Below are 21,854 nucleotides of genomic sequence, written 5' to 3' on the forward strand. Positions count from 1 at the left end.
GGTACCCATCCCTACACTGGACAAAAGCTCAGGTCTCAGGATTTTAATACCCTAAATCTGTTTTTGTTGATACATTCTTGGCCAAAACATTTAATGTGTTGTCTTTTCTTCAATCTTGGAAAAGTAATTCAAGTCAACTTTTGGTAGTTGGACAGAAAGACATCTTTTATTCCCAAACACTGCACAGAGTCGGAACTGTTTCCTGCACCTTATACCCTGTTAGAGCCAGATTTGTAACAGCTTTAAATGTTATGTAAAAAAATAATGAAATAACACTCCAAATGTAATAACTGACCCAAAATGTAACAAGAGGCTTAGCCAAAAATGTAATAACTTGCTGTATTTTGGCTCAATTATTTCATTTCGGGTTTTATTACTTTTTTTTTTTTCATTATATTTTGGGTCATTGCTACATCTTGGGTTTTTTGTTGCAAATCGGGCTCTGATGTTCATGAAATTATCTGAAACTGATTGTAATCAGCAAAACTTAGTTGGTTTAAAAGTCTAAGATGTTTATGGACTCCAGAAGCAGCATGACGGTTGCCATACTACAATTGGAAAATTGAATGCTCTTTGATGATAGAGTGAGCTGAGAGTAAAAGGTCTTGAGAAACTGAAGTACAACTAAAAACACAAAGGAACAAAGCAAGGCATCCAAATTCTTAAAACGACACTGAAAAGAGCAGCGTGAGTCATTCTGAAGGCCAGAAGGTTGGACGGGGTCAGATGTTTACCACTCACTCCACAGTGTATCGACCTCTGTTTACAAAGACTGTTTGAATGTGCAAAAAAAGTTTGGCCGACATGTCTGACTGAACCTGCTCTCTGTCTTTATGCCCGTGTGGTAGTTTGCACAGTAACTAGCTCGCTGCTGACCGTGAAGATGATGTTGAGTGGGCCAGCTCACAGCTGTGAGTCTCCACAGCTTCACAGCAGCAGTGGACCGTGGATGGCACATGATGGCCAGGATGTGTTCAGAACAATGCCGGCCAGCTCACCAGTGCACGTGTGTAAAAGTTTGTACCCCAAGTCGTCCATCAAGGTTGTATTTTTCAGCCCAGTGCCAATGAAAGGTTTGCTCCCCTTGAACACCACCCAGGCAGGTCATAGAGAAAGACGCAGCTTTGTCCCTTCAAAGGAACAAGTGGGCCTTTAAATGTTTTCCTGTAACCCGGCCTCCGTCTTTCTCCAGGCCGGTCAACATGTTTGTCCATGGTGCTTTGTGAAGGAGCTGCTCTTTCACCCTCGCTCCAAGATCCGATCCACACAGCTGGCTTACAAAGAACGCCACTGTAAAGGGAAAACCAGCAGGACACTGTAAACATGCACGTTAGCTTTACAGCGTCTGTTTTTTTCAGTTTGTAGTTCCTGCTTCGGGAGGAAAATGGAGCGCTACACCCAAGGAGCTGAGAGGCAGAAATATCTCAAACAAAAACATTGTGATCCACTCAGGTTTCTGAGACTAATTCAAAGCAAACTGAAAACATGGAATCCATGCTGTTTGTTTAAAAGTGAGCTATCTTGTTAAAGTATCACATGTGGCTGTGGAACGCATGGCTGGAGACAGACATGGATGATTAAGCCCATGTCACTCCACCTGTCAAATCCTGCAGAGTGATGATGAATGCTGTTTGACAATGGTCTGTTTGTGCTGAAAAAGAGAGTAAAGAAATGGCAGATGTGTCCAGGCATGCATGTGGGTATGACAGAGTGGCACGTCGTATGAGAACACGTATAGACTGTCCCATCCAGCCCGGTGCAGGAATGCAGCCCCTCCAGCTCATTGTTGGGCAGCTGTGTGAGAGGCACAAGCAAGAAGTGTTAGAAAAGTGCCCCTATGGTGGCCTGGTAATGGACCAAGACAAAAAACACCTTTGGACGTATTGGTGGGAAAATACACGGATTGGGAGACAGAAATCCACAGTACACCCATGCTGGTGGATCTGACTGCACGTGTGACAAGAAGGACTATTGTCTTCTTAAAGATGCTATGAGGAGGATTTGTTTTAATTGCACTCCCTTGCCACCTTGTGGCCCGGAGTCTCCTCACATGGTCGTTAATTACTTTTAGTGAGGTGTGTGTTTGTTTTGGAATTAAATGGTGATTGGATCGAAACAAATTTTCTTTTTTCCAGACAACTTTCCACTGGACACAACGTACCTAGGTATGGTATTTATCAGTACAGTTACATAGCGCTACGGTTTGAAAAGTGACATCAAGCAAAAGTTGTAGCAGCTGGCTATATGTAGCGCTATCGGCAGCCTGGTGCTCCGACGTATCTTAGGCTAATGTGTCAACAAGTAAACACTGTCAGTTTGCATGTACTTTAGTAGCTGTTTATATTTAGAACAGCTGGCAGCCCAGTGCTCTAAGACATGTCTGTAATGTGTAACGTTAGTGAATCCTGGTTATGTCCTGCCAGTCATCTACCAATCAGAGCTAACGTAACCTCACTCTTCATTTTATTGATAGACTCTCAAGTTTGAACAGACCACTGCAGAATAACTGTTAACTGTGGGTTGGGAGGACCATTAGCACAAACAGTTTAGCCCCTGTGTTATAGAGTGATACTGCCTGAGCTAAAGGCTAATAAGCCTTTAGCTCGTGCTCTATTACTCTCCTGTTTATCTTTCTTCTGCTCTTCTGTCCTTTTTCTGTCTGACAGTTAGGCTCCAGTGTCCACCATCACTACAAAATTAATCACAGAAATCGTTTTTAGCAGAGAAAAACACATTTCTCTGTGTTTTATCTACTAAACTTAGTCAGCCGGCATGGTGTTGTCATAGAGACCTAGACAAGCCGTTAATCAATGCGGGCCTGCTCGACCAGATCAGGAAGCTAAGAAATAGCAATTTATGGAGCGGAGGTGGCCTTGTGGCTTAGGTCACGCTCCATGAGGTTCGCCCTCGTGCAGGTGGCGTGAGTTCGAATCCAGCCTGTGGCCTTTTTTCTTGCATGTCACCCCCTACTCTCACCCTGTTTCCTGCTCTATCCACTGTCTCCTCTACTCTCCAATAAAATGCATTAAAGCACAAAAAATAACTTGGAGAAAAAAAAGAAATAGCAATTTAAAATAACCTGTAACCAGTTGAATTTGCTGATAATCTCATTCTAAAGTGTGGATTATGATCAGGCATATACCTAGAAGGGAGGCTTTTTCAAGATCACTTCAAACTCCTCACAGCCCCTTAAACATCTCAGTTAAACAAAAACTACTTAAGAAAAAAACAGTTCTCAAAATGATTTATCATTTTTAAATCTGTTTACCTCATCCTCTCTTGTATCCAGGGGAGAAAACATTTTGGACAAAGGTTGTGAACACAATAAATGGCTTAGACTCTCCAACCCCTGCTAGCCTCTACCTCCAACCCTCGTCTGACTCCCTCCATCCTCGCACAAAGCTTCCACACAATGACAGACTGACTAATTGACCTGGCTGAAATAATGTTAGCCAGCTTTAAAAAGACGACATTCAGCTGACGTTAGAGCTGGAGAGTCCACAGACTAAAGACCAACTGGTGTTTCCCCTGAGGGTCCTCCATCTTTTCTTCTTCTGGCTGCACAATGAGGGAATTATTTCCTGGCCACCATCACCCCCTCAACTCTTCAACCTATTACGTTTTGATGAGGTTTTTTTTGTCAGTCTGCTCAGGCTGAGTGCACTTATAGAAGCACACACAATCTTCAGGGGGGAACGGGGAGGCTGTGCAGGTGCAGGGAGCTTTTGTTGTCAGGAGAGTGAAGAAATCTGACAGGTTATAGGCTCCTGCTACCTTACTCTTATACAAAGTACACAAACCTGTGTGTCTCAACCTTTAGATCATCAGTACACACATGAAAAGGCATGAAGGGATCCAGTCATATGACAGTTATGAAGCTCACACACACACACACACACACACACACAGTGAGTAGCAGCCTGCCTCTGCACTTTTCCCATTAAACTAAGCGTGGCTCATTACTCCTGCCTCACTAACGCTGACATGTTTCCACAGTGTGGGCAGACAAATAGGGCCCACATGGGAAGTGACATCAGCCAGGAGCACATGTGGCCCACCTGCCGCTGACCAATCAGAATGCTGGGATGATAAAAGAATTTCCTTCTGTTTTCAGAGTTTCCTTTTCGGACAGCAGGTCTTCCAGTGACGGAGCCAGATCGCTGGTTTCTATCATGGAAACACGATCATAAAAGAGAAAACCACGAGCAGACGATCCACCTTGTCTGCTCCCTCTATTAAACAATAGGAAAAGCTCACTCATGAGGGAAGCTGGGCTGGATTTGCGATTATAGCAGATGTGGATGCATGCTGTGCTGATGTTGCACAGACCATGGACACATGGTCAGAGTCATATGGCAGAGATATGAAGAGGTCAGCTTTATCATCGGTTTTGGTCACGAATATCTGTCAGTATCTGGACTGGGATGATTTTTTGGGACGCCGATTCGATTTAAATTGCAATTCTTTGATATTAACGATTTTTGTGATTTTTAGTTTGCTTTTTCACCAGAATATGTGAATAATGAAAATGATGATGATGTCCACAGACTATGTAAGGGAGCCATATTTTCCCATAAAATGCACATCACATGAATCAGAGAGAAGCATTTCACCCTCTGCTGGAGAAAAGTGTTAACTTTTTTCTAATCCAGTTTATAAACATAGACTGAAATGAAGAATCTGAATTCGAAAAAAAAAGTTTTTTTTGACAAAGAATCCTGAATTTAATATTGTCAAACAAAAAAAATAAATCGGTTTTGAATTTTTTCTCCCACCCCTATTTTTTGTTATTTTGGATGAAATTTAACTGACAATTGTTTCTTGTGCTGATTTGCTCTCTTTATTCCACAACTGATCTGTAATGTGAGGAAAAAGAAACAAACAAGAGGTTAAAAAATAATAAAAAGGTCAAAATTAGTTGACTGGTATAAGTTGCAAAAATCTAATAAAACCTGCAAAGAGGAGAAAAAAAGCAAGAGTTAAAAGGATTGAGAAGTTCTTTTTAAGATTTCAACCTATCAACACTCGCCAGGAGGAGGGTATGGCACCAAAAACTAAGGGTGTGTTTACACAATTGACTGTAAAAAAAATGGACGTCATCTGCTCCCCCTGGTGGTTGGCTGCAGTATAGGTAAAAAAATCTGGCTTTCCAGCCATTCTGGTCAAATTTTAAAAAATTAATACTCCTCGTAGAAATGTTTGGTTGTTGTGGGTATTTGAAGATATCATTTGGCTGTCTTGTATTCAAGTCCTCTTTTTTCTGAAAAGTTTGTTTTTATTAGTTATAAGAGGTTAGAAACAAGGCTTTACGTAATGTTTAACAATGATTGGCAGCTGCCATTCTCGTATTTTTTTCGGGGATTGTAAAATATTTCGGGAGGTAGAGTCAAGAAGTGATTAGACTCTAGAGGGAAAAAAATATAAATTATTTTTGTCACCCAGCTCCACTCAGATTCTCCCAGAATCCCTCACAGTCTCTACTGCGCAGACTCTGGCTGCAAACTGCTACAATGGCTACGCCTGTGATGGGGATATTTTGGCTTCAAAACCATACAATGATAAAAGGCAGAGCCACGCTGTCCACTCTATATACAGTCTATGGTTTACACGACAACATATTTGCAGAGCACCTTCAAAAAGACAGCAGTCGATCAAAGTGCTGTACACAAATACATATAAATAAATATAACAATAAAAACAATAAAATAGAAAAACATTGTAATAAAACGGTAAAACTTTAAAAACTAAAAACTAAGGTGCCTGTGATTTGTATGAGCTCATTGATGAAACGCCAGGGAGAAAAAGTGTACCTTTAAGGAAGATTTAAAAATCTCTATGGTCTGGGAGGCTCTTATATGGAAGGGGAGACTGTTCCACAGTCCAGGGGCAGCTGCTGCAAAGACCCTGTCACCTCTCGACTTAAGTCTGGTTTTGGCGACCTCCAATAGCAGTTGGTCAAAAGACCTTAGGGCTCTGGTTGGGGAGTAGCAATGTAGGACTTCAGACATGTACAGAGGGGCAAAACCATTGAGGGCTTTAAAGGGATTAAAAATGTTTTGAATCAATGAAAGTGGACTGGGAGCCAGTGGAGTGACGCTAAAACTGGTGTAATGTGGTCGTGCTTCTTCTTGCCAGAGAGGAGTCGAGCAGCAGCGTTCTGAATGAGTTGAAGGCGGTTGATGGATGACTTATCCATGCCAGCGTTTAAAGAGTTACAATAATCCAATCTACATGTAATAAAGGCATGGATAGTCTTTTCAAGATCTGCCTGTGGAAGTAGGCTTTGGTCTTAGCTAAGAGACAGAGCTGGAAAAAGCTTGCTTTCACAACGGTAATGATCTGCTTATCAAAGCAGATTCCGTTTTATCCAACCTGAAATTGTGCCGTGTTTCAGCTGGTGTTTTTTTAGTGGAAACCCTGATGTCACGCTCTGCTTCCCACGAGGGCATACAACAGGACAATAATACCGTTGTTACGATCATTGTGGTCTACCATGATGTGCTTGTGCTGCTCAATCTGCTGAATCTGCTGACTGTCTTTCAACAAAATGTGCATCTGTTGCTCCACTTTTGAACTTAGCATTCACCAATACACCAGATGATCAGCCCAACTCTACTTCAGTGGAGATCTACCAAAAGTGGCTTCTGGACAAGACAGGTATAGCGCCAACTACAGGCCTGGCATGCTTACTACAGCGTTTTCAGTTCCACAGCGTTTCAGTGTAAATGCAGATTTTTTTTCAGATGAAATGTGTAAAAAGAGCCTAAGAAGAGGAAGGCAATAGTTGGTGTCAGGTCTCCCAGGTTCAGGAGCAGAGTGTTTGGGACAGAATATCAACAAAGATCAAACTAAACAGTGCCCACGTGTTGGGGAGGGAAAAAATCACAAATACCAGCTCATAAAATAAACACATGGAGGTGGCCTTCAGCAGTGGTCACTTCTGACAGAAGCAGGAATATTTGGCCTTAAGGTGGAAAGGCATCTGACAACAAATGATCTGCAGAGGCAAGAACAACCACAGGTTTGAGCTCAGTCTTATCTCTGAGTGTGAAATTCAAGACTGTCTGTCTACCTCCATCTCTCCTGTGTCAGCACACATAAGTCATGTCAGCACGAGAAACCTCTGCCTGTCCGTGTGCTTCAACATCAACATCTCTCCATCACTCTCTTTGTGCTTTCATCATTGGCTGTCAGGTTATGAGGTGTGTAGAGACACGCTGCCAATCTGCAGCACGCAGGCCAGTCTGCAGGGCGCGGGTGTTTGGGGTGCAGGGCAGAGTTAAACCATCTACTACTAATGGGAAACACACTTTTCTCCGTCTTTCAAATTACTCTTTCTGCCACAGCGGAGAGAAGTGGCAGAGATCCAGGAGGCGACTGGAGTCCAGGAGCACGGCATGATTTAAGAACGGGAGCTGTGCCGTGCCACGGTTCCTGACTCTGAGGGACAATCGTTCATCTTTTAAACAGACGCATGTGTTGAAAGACGGAATGTACAAAACTTAGAAAAGAGGGGGCAGACATGTTGAATCAAAAGGATGTAGAAATAAATCTAAAGCAAGAAAACGACACAAGATACTCTATGTTTACATTTTTACATGCGTTTGGCATTACATCAGAGTAGAGCTGCAAGTAACGATTACTTTAGTAATCGATTGCTCTGGCGATTATAGTTACGATTAATCAATGAATCTGAAAATAAAAGGATAAGAATGCATAATTGTAAAATTCCCAAAACCAAACATGCGTTGTTATTTTAGTTGATGACTATTTTTTTCTTAAAGATATATACAAAGAAACAACATATTTAAACATAATTAAACTGACCAGATGCTACATTTATAAAGTGAACAAATTGATATGAACATATTGTCACTTAAAGAATCAACAGTTTGGGCAAAATAACAGAAAATATATCATTTTGTCATCAGATTAAGAACTTAGTGGGCCAAAAAGGCAAATAAATAAAAATGTGTCCTCAATCTTTTCACCTGCAGGTCAAGCAGTTCACCCCCTCTGCCCTACCACTATCTGTAGCAGCTAACGCTAATGCTAATGTTATCTTAATGATCTCCTTGTTGTTTTCAAATTAAAAGACAAAACAAGTCCTAAAAGACATACCATGAATTTCACAACATATTAAAGTAGTGTATGTGGGATTTTGTAGCTCCTCCCCTCGCTGTCGAGCTCCCACCTTGTCATCGATGAGCCGAACATGTTTGCGTTTTAAGAGCTGAATCACTGCAGTCGTACTGCTGTGTCATGCAAGGTCATTTTAGTCAATTAGCATGCTGTGAGCTTTTACTCAGCATGAAATACTCCCAAACTCTGGAGTTTCTTGGACGCTATTATTTGTGTGTTTACTTGTTTCCCTCACCTGCAAGCAGCCCTGCAGCCCAGGTAATCTACACTCCAGTCCAGTAGGTGGCGGTAATACACCTTCAGCAGGTTGCTAACCGCTAAATAATCCAACAAAAAAGGAAGAAGACAAAGAAACTGAAGAGATACAGTAATACAGTAATGGCGCAGCACAGTGCATCAATTATGGAGAAACGTCAATGCTTTTATCGAATTTATCAATTTGTCGTTTCAGCCCTACCTCAGAGCAAAGCAGATCTGGACTCCAAGTGAGGGCAGATGACCTTGCCAGAGGTGTCGTTCTCCACTTCTTTTGAGTTTAAAACTTTGGATGTTAGCATTTCCTTTTTCCAAATGAATCTAAATCGATTATCGATTATCAAACCACAGAGATCTTCAAGCAGCCTAAGTTCTCCAAAGATAACACAAACTACATCAAACAGAGATGCGAAAAAGAATGGGACATCACAATAACTGAAGACACTTGACAACACGCACGTTAAGTGCGGTCATCTACAACAAATTCTTGGACTTGGAGGGACTTTGTTTGATAAAACCTGGTGCATTTTTTCACAATGCCCAAACAGAAATCAAAAGAAAGTGACACCCGTCTCCTCTGTTAGAGAGAATGTGGGGCAGAGATGGCTGACCACGCCCACATTTTCTGGACTTGTCCCCTCATTTAACCTTTTTGGAAGGAGGCGGGATCAATTATTTCAAAAACCCTTGGCTTTAGGATAGGCACAACACTCATAGCTCTTTATCTTGGACATATACCCGACAGACTGCATAAAAATGACACCTATCTCCTCAAGATCTTGCTGGTCCAACTGCTAGTACTTTTATCAATATTGTTAAACAATTACATTTATTAAAACAAATGACTTTTTCTGTAAGACTCCAAAAAGAACTGTGAGAAAAACAGAGGGAGAACGGGGTATTTATTTAGCCAGGGGAAAAAAAAAAAAGTTATCCGTGACTGCTTAACCAGGTATGCATTGTGTGAATGATCTTTTTTGGAGGTATTACTTGTACTTGGTAACCCATGACCTCTTGTTCTGGAATTTTTTGTGTATTGAAGACAAAATGCTCAAAATAAAAAGTTTCAAAAACAAAAGAGGCCCAAGTTCTCAAGGGGCTTTAAAGAAAAAAAAAAGAGACAAAAGGGACAAAAACTTGAATAATTTTACCCTAATTTTGAATAAACAATCAGATTACACAGTTATCACCAAAATAACAAGCAGCAAATAAGCATCTTTTGAGACGCCTGAAGACCTGAAAAAACAGCAGATACTCTCAAGGTGTAAGGACAAAAAATCCTCCTTTAACCTGCCTCTGCAGCTCCTTCAGGAAAAGAAACCTTTTTGCGCTCATACTCGGCAGCAGCGTGCTTGTTTATGTCCTCATATTTCATCCACGTATTGTGAATAATGACCCCTGTTCTGTTTCCAGTTAAGCTCTACAACCAGCCCTGCCAACCCAGTCTTCTTTACGTCTCTATCAAACTCTCAGTTTGTGATTATCTGCCCCGCTGAAGGAGGGAGAAAAGTGCTGAAGTGGACTTGGGATGGTCCAAAGTAGTGTGAAGGATTTCTGGTAGGGCAAAGATCCCAAATGTTATTGCCAGTGGATTTTTTTTTATAAAAGAGGGGAAAGATATTTTTCCAGATGTTGGAGAAAAATATCTGCAGCTGCAAGTGCAACTGAAGTACTGTTTTTAAAGACAGATGGAAAGTAAGGTCTGACACTGTCTCAGACTCTAAAGATGAGACAGATGAGACAGATGAGAGTGGCGTTCCAGTTTTGAGTCAGCGGTGCAGTTACTTTAACCGCATTTATGATGATTTCCAATGCCACATAGCACAGAACAGCTTTCCTTTGACAAATCATCTCCTGTTTGACATTAACTCCAAACCTTAAAAGAAAACAAAAGGTGAGTGGAAGAAGAGAAGGGGGGAGGTAGGCAGGAAGGAGGTGGCTGAAGGTGGGAGGGAGAGACATTTTTCTATTTTCCCTTCTGTGGCGAGTTCACACAAAAGGGTCCCTCTGATCCCCGGAGTGCTGAGCACATACCTGTGGGATGAAATCAAAACCCTCTGTGAATTATATTAAATATCCCCCTGCCAAACGCTCCACATACTTCCATGTGTTTTTACCAGTTCTGAAAGGATCCATTAGGCTTCGCTCTAAAAAAACACTTAATTCGAATGCCAGACAGCAGCAGCTTAAAAACTCTGCTGCCTCTTTTCATCCCGTCTGCGCAGCGCAAAGACAAAGACGAGTGAGACACAAATAACAGACAGGGAGTCTAATAGGTGACTAGATACGGTTAAAGACAGGATTTACTGTAGGATAACGGCTGTGTTTTTGACAGGTTAATAGGACCTGAGAATCATTGGACATTTGCTGTGTTAGCTGATCACAGGGTATGAAAGAGGAACAGATGACTCCAATGAGGTGTTACGGAGGAAAAGAAGGGTGGGATTGCCACATGAGCTTCCATGAAAAGTCCACGAAAGCTTACAAAGAGAGGATATCTGTTAAAAAAACAAAGAGTGAGGATTTCAGGGCTCCTTCCTCCATCTTTTTCATCCCTTCTTTTCCTGATCAAACCCTGAATCACCGACCGAAACCCCAAATGACTAACAGATTCCAGACACCGTGTTTCGACTGTCAGAGCTCAGAGTTCAGGTTCTTTGACAGAGCGTGTGCGGTCACATCTTTACCCTGTACCCCTCCCAACAAGGCCGCCCCAGAGAGGGGGAGGCTGCAGCAGCCGAACGGTTGACTCGACCCCTGAGGATCAACTGCAGTGTAGTCTTCTATTTCTAACATGATTGTCTATTTGACGAAGATAAAAAAAGAAGCTTTGGGTAAGAAAAGAAGTAAGGTCAAACTATCGCTCCGTGCTTTTTTTTTTCTTTCTGCTCTGGTTTGGTTCGCGGTGCTGCAGCTGCACCTAATCCCCACAGGAAAGCCTTCATCTGGGACTGATTTTAGAGCGCCCAGGCCAGGGCTGGGAGAAAGGGGGGACTGTTCTGTAAAAAAGCGGGTTCCTTTCTGGAGCACAGGCTTCTTTTTCAATCCGTCTGATTAAAGGGAGTTGGGCTCAATTACACCCAATGACTGGGCCCTGCTCCCAGGCACGACCCTGGTTGGAAAACAGAAATAGACTGCAGACGGTTAGTGGAGGGTGTAAGTATGAGCAACACACCTGGTTGACCATGCATCCACTGATATTCACTCTTTTTGGGCGAACACGACGGTCTGTTAGCGGTTTGTGTCTCAGAGGGGGAGTTCTTTGTGTAACCCCTGACTCAGTTGGGTCAGCTCTTCAGGGGCTGGCTTATGTCCTCTGTAATCATCAGGATGGATACTGGTGGGCACCAGGTCACGGCCATCTCTTTAAATCAGACTCAAGAAACGAACAGTTGTAGAAGATGCCTATGTGACTCTACCTCATTCTGATGCAGACTGTAAACCTGGATGAGTTGAGTTTACTTGAAAAAAACCTGTAAACTGGTTACCTTAAAAAAAAAAACTAAGTAATGAAATATGAAACTTAAGTTAATTTAACTCAACATCTTAAATAGTTAAGATTATTATGGAAAATCATTCTACTGAATGTCTCTAATCAAACAAACCTGATACCTATTAGTTACAAATTAAAATATTAAGTAATGTTAAAAAAAATGTTGCATATCACTGTAAAACATAATAATTTGACCTTACTCAAAACTGAAAGATGTGATATCAATAAATTTGCCTTATGAATTAAGTAAAAGTGATTATAAAAAATTGAAGCAGATCTGAACAACTAAATTAAATATTATTTTAAAGTACAACTGGGTCTCATATCCTTTCCTTCGTTCCCTCCTCACTCATGGTTACAAACGCCGTCACAACAAAAATCAGCTCTAATTTCATTACTCAAGTAACCATGAGTGAGGAGGGAAGGCAGTAGATATGAGACCCTGCGGTACATTGAAATATTGTTCTTCAGAGGGCACAGGTTGTCTGTGCACCACGGCACTGACTGGTGGTCCGTGCTCCATGGCACGGGGTCTTGTACCTACTGACTTTTGCAGTGTGCCTGATGGTTGATATATTTATTGATGAAATGTTTGACTGGACTATTATGCAATTGAGGCCAATTTTGAAAATGTAAAAAGATATGTTTATTTGTATATTCATTTATTTTTGACACAGTCAGTCCACACCATGTAGAACATAGACAGCTGATTGATGCCACAAGGAGCACAGACAGCTCGTCCATGCTGTGATGCACAGACAAACAGTCCGTGTCATGTGGAGCACAGACAACCTGTGGGTCTCTTATCGACTGCTTCTCCTCCTCACTCATGGTTACAAAACGCAGTCACAGAAACTTAGGATTTTAAGTTGTGCTTACTAAAACAGTAACAAAAGTTAAATCTACTCAGAAACCATAAGTTTCAACACTGAAAACTCAGACATTGGAGTAAATTGAACTTACAAATTTTCATAGCTTAATCCAATTTAGTATTTTGAACATTGGGGTTTACAGTGTAGCAGTATTTGTTACTATTTCAGAGTACTGACTTTCCTTCCAAATCTTTGACCTCCAGAAGAAGTAAGGCTTCATATAACTGCAAAAGTGGACAAGCAGGGTTATTTTTGCCCTCTAAAGCATTTACACAGCAAGCTGGTTGCAATCGCACCAAGTTGTAAAGCTGACTGTTTGCAGCTGGCTCAGAGGCTCAATTAAAGTCATTATTATAATTCAGGTTTATAAGGGGGGAGCATGGGGAGGTAAACAGAGATGCACGTTGTTCTCCGGTGTCCAGATCCGCAGCCTCTGCAGAGTTAAAAACACCCCTTATAGACTCATCACCCTCTGTCCCTCAATTTTTCGGTCTCAGTTTCAACTCCAACCGAAAAATAAACATTTCCCCTCCATTATTCTCCCTCCAAATTATATTCCACCCACAACCCCCGTTTTGCTGGCTCACGCTGCAGGGCCTCTCATGTTGTGACACTCCAAAGAAAACAGTCCTACTGAATGTTGTGGACGAGCAGCGCTTAACCTGATACAAGCCAGCTCGCCGCTCCGATTACACACCGTGTTACCGCAGCGCTTTTAATTAAAAACAGACAAGCAACCAGAAGAAATCCATCTTTATGTGCACCTCAGGCACCAAATGACATGGAGGAAATGCCCCTCTACGGATGTCTGACTTTTAGGTTCCTTGTGTACGATGTCACGCTTCAATTTGTCAAGCCCGGAGAAATACGGAAACAGAGCTCCTTTTGATTGTTGACTTTTGCCTTATTTCTTTTTTTGGTGGTTGTCACAAAACGGAAATTCACTGGGACATCTTCCTAACCAGAAAACCAGACAGGATAGCAAATAAGGAACAAAGAATTAAAACCCACAAGGACAAAGGGAAATCAAGGACAGAACAAGCTGAATGACAGTAGAACATTTTTCACGGAGGCTCTGTCACAAAACTTTCCTGATAAAACTGATTTTTAAAAAAAAAAAGATAACGTACGAGTGAACAAGCCGCCAACATTTTGATTACCTTAAAAGAAAAACAGACAAGCCATTTATTAGCTTGAGCCAGATGCCGGGATCTTTGTCAAGTCTGAGCTTATAGTGGCCCGTGGGTGTCAGAGGATTTGCAAAAGCCACAACAGGAATGCAAGAGCAAAACAACAAATGCAAAACGCGACAACACAAATGCAAACGCCACAACACAACAGAAGTAACTAGCCACAGTGGAGGGAGTATAATTAGCTTTATGAATCCATATCTTTAGCGATAAAGCTATATTTACCATAGCAGAAGGTAAAACAGAAAAACATAATTTACTTACTTTCTCAACTTTTTTGTGTCTGGTAGGATAATGACCATTGTGTTCCATTGTGTTGCAGCTTTTGCATTCATGTTGTAGGTGTTGCACTTGTGTTGTTGCTTTTGCGTTTGTGTAGTAGCTTTTGCATCTAGGTTGTAGCTTTTTTCATTTGTGTTCTAGCTGTTGCATTTAAGTTTGTCTTAGTTTTGCATTTGTATTGTAGCTTTTGCATCCATAATGTAGCTTTTGCATTTGTGAAGAAGCTGTTGCTTGGGTGTTGTATCTTTTGCATTTGTGTTGTATCTTTTGCATTTGTGTTGTGGCTTTTGCATTTGTGTTATAGCTTTTGCATTTGAATTGTGGCTTTTGCATTTGTGTTGTTGCTTTTGCATTTAAGTTCTAACTGTTGCATTTGTGTTGTGGCTTTTGCATTTGTTTTGTTGCTTTTGCACTTGTGTTTTTGCTTTTTGCATATGTGTTTTGGCTTTTGCATTTGTGTTTTTGCTTTTGGATTTGTGTTGTTGCTTTTGCATTTGTGTTGTGGCTTTTGCACTTGTGTTTTTGCTTTTTGCATTTGTGTTGTGTTTTGCATTTGTGTTTTTGCTTTTGCATTTGTGTTGTAACTTTTCCATTGTGTTGAGGCTTTTGTATTTGTGTTTTTTGCTTTTGCATTTGTGTTGGAGCTTTTGCATTTGTGTTGGGGCTTTTGCAATTGTGTTTTTGCTTTTGCATTTGTGTTGTAGCTTTTCATTGTGTTGTAGCTTTTGCATTTATGTTGCGGCTGTTGCATTTGTGTCGTTGCATTGTAATTTTTGCCGTTGCTATTGCAAATCAGCTGACACCTACTGGCCACCATCGGAGCTTCTTTTGAACAAGAAAAGAAGAAAGACAGTGAGCAGATTTTTCTTCTGGCTCCTCAAAGATCAAAGTTTGAAAGAGAGAGGTGAAGGAAATCTTGTGGTGAAGAAGACGCGAGAGATGAGGAGGACTGGGAAAAACCAGAGTGGCAGTCGAGGGCAAGGTCCCATTCATCTTTTGATTGCCTACCTGGTTTCTATCAGTGGAGGGGCTGTGGCCTTGGGAGTGATCGCTTCCTCCCTGACACACCGACCCAGCACATGATCTCATGATTGAAGTGATTTAACACAGGACACACTGCAGATGGGTCAGCACACACCCAAGCAATCACGAGGGGATGAAAGATTGCAGATTTTCAAATTATCTAATATGAAACGCAGGATACCAAAGTGCCTTCCTCGAATTCAAAGTCGTTTTAAATCAGTCCAGTATGGTGTGCTCTTCTGCTGATTCAAGGGAGTGTGGACAGACACCCAGAAGAGCAGACAGTGGTTGCAGGAAACAGCTTGTCCCCAGATGAGCTGGAGAGATCCTCACAGCGCTGGTACATTCTCTTTAAGTTGCGCCATTATCATCACACCCACAAAACAGCCATGACAGACTATGAGTAAACTTCGACATTCCTCCGTCTACGGCGACAGACAGCAATAAAATTCACCAATTAACACCATCGTCTGTGGTTTGAAGCTGACGCACTGTTGCTGAAAGTGTGTCGTTTGTTGCAAAAAAAGAAAACTTTTGAAACACAGGAAAGAATAAATGATTTGCATCCTCCATTTCCATGAAGAGGACGCTGGCATTACACAACGTGATGGTCTCCAAAGAGGCCCTCAAACGGGAATGCATCCATCTCACTCAAATGAAGGAGGAAGTGGAGGAAATGAGGATGAGTGGGGAACAAGAGAGCAGGAGGAGGGCCGGTGGAGGCTGTTATTCAGGACCCTGCTGTGTCAACTCTTAAACTTCTCAAACAAACACACACACACAGATTCCAAAGAGGAGAGAGAAAACAGCAGCATTCTTTCCTGACCACTTCCCAATTTTACTGGCTAATAAAATTTGTTTATGCTATTTACATGATCTGTTATCCTGTCCTCACACCTTCTGCTCCTCCAAACATGGCGCACACAGACTCCTGAATCTGCTGCAGCCTCATTACAGGAATGCAACACATGAAACAACCTTTAACGCTCCATTGAGCCGCCTCTGCCTTTTTAAGTAATACTTATAACCACACTTATTTATTTCGCCCAGTCTGCTCCAGTTTGGAATGACTTGGCTCTCTAACCTGCTTATAAAAGCACTAAAATTCAAAACTTAGATCCCACAAAGGCTCCTTTTTCTCTTCTTCTCTAAATCCTTCCATTCTGTTCTTTTTCTGGGTGCCCAGCCACACTCCCGCTCCCCTCCGCTCCTCAGCTGCCGTGTTTGGTAGAATACTGGGAGCAGGTCAGCAGCGAGCAGCAGGGAGAAGTGTTGATGTGTCTACTGCCCATGCCTGACCTTTTGCAGCAGTTGTGGTAAGAGGAAAAGAGAACACACACATACACACACTCTTTCGTTGACTAAAAGAGATGATAGGAGCCTCTGTGTGTGGCTCTCACCCAGGAAATGGCAGGAATGTGGAGGGGCAGTGTGGGAGCTCTGGGAGGTCTTCATGTCTGTTCGGTCATACAGCAACAAGGAAGCTCCAAAGTGAGCAGAGTCCTCCATACATCATCTCATTCATCTACATACCGCACACACGCAAGCTGTATGCTGAGTGTGTCAAATTATACACACACACTATCTCACACAATCTCACATTGTCCTATAGCACAAGACCTACCGCCGTCATGCTGAAGGACATTAAAGAGCCACACAGTCAGAGTCAGTGCTGACGTACTCACCCGCTGGAGGAGCCGAGTGTCACGGAGCTGATGGACGAGCTCAGCTTCCTGCTGTCCCAAAGCTTCACCTCCCGACTACGCATCTATGAAATGGAAGAAACAAACGAAAGAAAAATGAAACAACAGGAAGGATGATTTCAACTTGACGGGACACAAAGCATCTTCGTCCAGGTTTCAAAAGGGACGTCTCACTCTTTTGGACTAAATGTTGTATTTTCAGTCAGTCACACTGTATTTCCTGCTTGGGACATACAGAATATTTACACCCTCAGAGTTTTTTTTTACATTGTATTGCATACCTTAGGGGACAGATACTTTCTTCCATTGTGAAGAAGTAAGTTTGATGATGTAAATGTTTACACAAAATTAAGTAACTGATCACATTTGCAAGAGGTTGCAGAGATTGTCAAGACCGTGGACCAGTGATCATCAACTGGTGGTCCATGGGCCGAATCCAGGCCGCCGAACTGTTCAATCTGGCCCACAACTGGATTTCAAAATTGTGAAGATGGAAGAGAAAATCATGTGTTCCACAAAATTAAAGCAACTGAAAACAGCAACAACTGAAACGCTTAACTATCACTATTACTACCACCATTTATGACTCTATTTAGACTACATCTCGAAATGAGGACAGACTCGTTGCACTGTTAATTTATGGTATGTATACGTCTATATACATATAGTTTAACAAGCAGTGTTTGTCTTTTTGTCTTTCAGGTGCTCTATAAATAAAGTTGACTTGAACAGAGTTAAGGCAAAATATCTATCACTCCTGGTGGTTGACTGTGGTACAGGTGATAGAAGGTCAATTATGGAATGAATATCCTATCTCAAATCAAGAGCATTTTTGATTGATTTGAGAGCAGTATTTTATTGATTTCATGCTCAGATTTTGTGATACTGTCTACTAAAACTCTGCTCTTGCTCTCAAATTTGCTTTGCACGTGCTCAAACTGTGCCCTCATGGTTGGTCATAATGCTGCTCAGGCAGATTTCCTGCACTCACACTCGGGTTCTTCCTGTGGCGCTGAGGGAATTTCTGCTCACAGATCTCTGTCTGCTCTTGAATTTTTTGTGGATCAACAAATAGAAGGCCAACTCGTATTGACCAATCACATTATCCTTGTTTGTTTACGGGTGAACTCACTGTTCTTCAGGGAGTGTCGCATATGGGCAGGCGCTCTTTCAACCTGGTAAAAATGTATTCCATAGTTGACTCATAAAGGCTAAAAATGTCTTAAGTTTTTGTAATGAAATGAAAAAATATAAACAATAAAAATCAAATGTTATGCCAACATTAGATTTTTATTTAATTTTTATTTGAGGGTCCAGCCCCCAAGGTGACTTTCCAGTAAAATTGTGGCCCTCTGACGATTATAGTTGGTGATAGTGGGCTGTGGTAAAACTTTAAAAATAAATGCACCTTGTTGAAATGTTTCTCACATCCAGGAGCTGTGGTGTCATGAAGATATTTTTGGGCTGCATTGCGCTTAAGTCTTGAAAAGTTTCTTTTTTATTAGTTGTTAGACTTCAAAAGTGGGGTTTTGCGTCATGTTTTGCAATGATTGACAGCTGCCGTTCTTGTGTAGTTTTTATGTGAACAGTAAGATATGTTGGGAAGAAGAGCCAAGAAGAGATTAGACTTTGATTGCTGAACTTTGTAAACAGCATTTAAATTCCTGCTCAACAGTGATCACTGTGAGCCTCATTCATATCTCCTTTAAGATGAGCTGCTAATGCAAATTTATTCCACAAAAAGACAAGCTGTCCTTGCCTTGATATTGGCATAAATCAACATAAAATACTTCAGAGGATTCAACAAAAACATAAGAATATGTATGCTGGAATAATATGTAACCTTGTTTACTCACTACTGTGTTTTTATGTCAGATATTTACAAGATTCTATACATTTTAACTGCACACAAGGTAAAATGGGAGTCCTTTTAGTCATCACAAGATGATTCAGAAGATCTGACAGAATTTCTCACCATATCGAAACCAGTGGTGAGCAAACGGTCGTCTTTGACCCACAGGATACGGGAGTCCTTGTTGTTCTGCAGACTCTTGGCACTCTGTGGGAGACAATACAAGATTTTCAATTAGATAACAGAATAAAGCTACTTTAGAGTCAGTACCTCTATGTCAAGGCCTGACGTTTATTTGAAATAAAGAGAGGAGTGATGAGTGAGTAATTTTCAGGGAAAAGGAGAGGAAGACACAGAACGGACAAGAGATCCCTGAGCTGGGACAGAACAGGACTTGTCTCATGAAAGGAGAGCTTGTTTGTGTTGATGTAGCAGACAAGGTGACCTCTGCACCTTCACTGCTCAGGTTACCAAACTGTGACACTGCTTCTGCGTTCATGGTGAGGAGATACAGTGATGCTGTTTCCATGTGGAATGTGTGGAAACAGCAACAACACACTCACTTCGATGGACGGTCGAAGACAGCAGGTGAAAACAAGTGTAAATGTTGAAATGACAGAATGTACAATGTCATTTAGCTTATTGTTTAGCATTTTTTACCTAACAGTGACCTGCTGTTGAATCAAGCCATGGGTGTACTGTAAATTTAAAGACGAGGACAGACGATGAGATAGGAAGCACAAGGCGGCTTTAAAAAAGGGCTTTACAATGTGGTTTTTCAGAGATGAGGTTTTCAAAAAATCATGCAATTCAAAGTTTATCTGACACCATGAATCTCTAGATTCTCCCATAAGGCATAGAGGTTAAACATGAAGTTTCCACAGAGCAGGGGCAGTCAGCCCCTCAGCACACTCCGTCTCCCCAAAATAACTGTTGTCACTTTTATGGCCACGCTAACCCCGAGGAGCTTAGCTGGACTTATGAGCAAATCAAAAAGACAGAGGCTTTTTTTCGAGGGCTTAACACCCACAAAGTCTCTGCAGAGTGTGCTGCCTCATGCTTGTGTCACTGTTAAACGGCCGCAGATGACAAACTGTGAAAACAAACGAGAACTCGAGCTGCCATGTTGCAACCCCCGCACACGAGGGAGGTTACAGAGCTGTGTGAGCTTATTAAGTCAGGCCCATGTTTGATCAAGCTGAAACCAAAGATGATGGTTGGGTAAGTAGGGATGTGCCCAGTAATATTCATTCCAGTTTGGGGGCAAACACATGTGGGCTCTATCACTGCTGACTCAAACCCAGCTTCCTTCCTGACGTCACTCTCACCACATGCGAGAAACCTGATGGTTTGAGGATGGACTCTTGAGAGGGAGCATCTGGTTATTTACATCTCTTTAAACTGTCCGAATCAAACATTTCATGGCTCGTTCTGTAAAAATCCTCTCCAGGTTGCCTCTGAATGGACATAAATAACACACACATGTGCAACCGCCTCCGTAGGCATCCTGGGAGGGAGGGATGGATGGAGTGATGAGGGTGCTGTTTGTTTTGTTGATTTCAATAGTGAGGAATTTTAACAGTTCACTCCCTTCCCCATCGGAGCGCTGTAATTACGTCTTATCGGTCTGGATTTGTGCAGACGAGGCACTGATTTCAGGATGACTCATCACGTAACAGCAAACAGTTGGGGTAGCAAATAAAAGCAGGAGCATCATGTATCAGAGGGAAGTTTGTGCAACAGTTTGATGATTGGACTGCAGATGCTAGCTTGCAAAATTAAAAATAATCCAAACACAGTTGAGAAAGCTCAAATAGATGTGTTATTTTCTAAACCCAAGTCTTAAAGGTAGGGATGAACAATCCAACTTTTCTGGTACTGGTGCTGAAACCTGGGCGCTGGGTATGAACTGATACAGACAACAACTGGATACTAGTGTTAAGTGTTAACATAACAAACTGCATGCTCTACTGTGGGATAAGACTGCTAATGTTTTGGGGAAAGGAAAAAAATGAGTACATACAGCATAGAATAGAATAGAATAGAATAGAATAGAATAGAATAGAATAGAATAGAATAGAATAGAATAGAATACAGAAGTTAATATGTATTAACTATAATGTGTCCAAATGTTTTCCAGCAGTTTGGTGTAAACAATGCAAATTAGGAGAACCTTCAGAAGTTGCTAATCAACTGTAAACTTTTATATCCAGTAGACCAGTAACGCAACAAAATTGGCTCCACACTGCAGAGCCTCTGCTGTTAGCCGCTGCCATGCTAACATAGCTCTTTCCTTGACAGAAACCAAGTGGCAAGCTCCGGTCTAAGAATATGAGACAATGCCATAGTGGTAAAATCTGCTGTTTCTTAAGTGTCCCCTTCAGGCTGGCTCCAGAAGTACAAGAAGTCACAAACAAGCAAAAAAAAAAAGCCATTTTCAAATCAGAAATCAACCTATTCACAGCCTGATTCAAAAAACATCTCCTGTCTGAGTCACTAATTTTACTATCAGCACACACTTTAGGGGGGATGAACTTTTTTCGAACTCAGCTGTTCAAAGGATATTAAGATCGTGAGTTCGTCCAATCAGAGGCTCAGCTCAGGGTCACATGACCGACAGGCGTCCTTGCCCCCACCAACATGGCCACTATAGCCGATATGCTTCACTTTCCGTTTAAGAAACAGACGGGTGACGTTGGGGAGACTGCGTCCATGTTTTATACAGTCTATGACAGACACGCACACGTGTGATATCATGGAAAAGGCATAGCATTGGTGGCTAGGTAAAGTGGTTCCAAACCCTACTTGTCTTGTGTACCCTCTTGAACATTTAATTCTTTTGCATTTTCTTCTCTCTAAATCAAATTAAACATGAAAAAATATGTTGCCTTGAAAACAAATACGTAATATAAATAAATGTATAAATACAAAATAAAAGAAACTAAACCATCTTTGTTACATATAACTCATGTAACATTTACTACAAAAGACAGATGGAGCGGCCTTGAATAAGTCCCCTTTAAACAGACTTTTAAACTTCAA

At 41.6% G+C, this 21,854-nt stretch overlaps 1 protein-coding gene across 2 annotated transcripts in view; it reads right to left on the minus strand.

Moving 5' to 3' along the window:
* The window catches only part of LOC141809131 (mitochondrial import inner membrane translocase subunit TIM16-like), a 170,226-nt gene that overhangs the window by 106,028 nt on the left and 42,344 nt on the right, over positions 1-21,854 (minus strand). For both annotated transcript variants that reach the window (XM_074695969.1, XM_074695967.1), the window contains exons 8-9: positions 18,936-19,019; positions 16,943-17,025 (exon numbers count right to left, since the gene is read on the minus strand). In XM_074695969.1, the coding sequence (XP_074552070.1) occupies positions 16,943-17,025; positions 18,936-19,019 (167 nt within the window). The remainder of the gene's footprint in view (positions 1-16,942; positions 17,026-18,935; positions 19,020-21,854) is intronic.

The sequence above is a fragment of the Halichoeres trimaculatus genome, unplaced genomic scaffold (assembly GCF_033239565.1).
Source record: "Halichoeres trimaculatus isolate MK-OKI-2021-1 unplaced genomic scaffold, fHalTri1.1 fHalTri1_scaffold_20, whole genome shotgun sequence".
In the NCBI taxonomy this organism is placed as follows: Eukaryota; Metazoa; Chordata; class Actinopteri; order Labriformes; family Labridae; genus Halichoeres; species Halichoeres trimaculatus.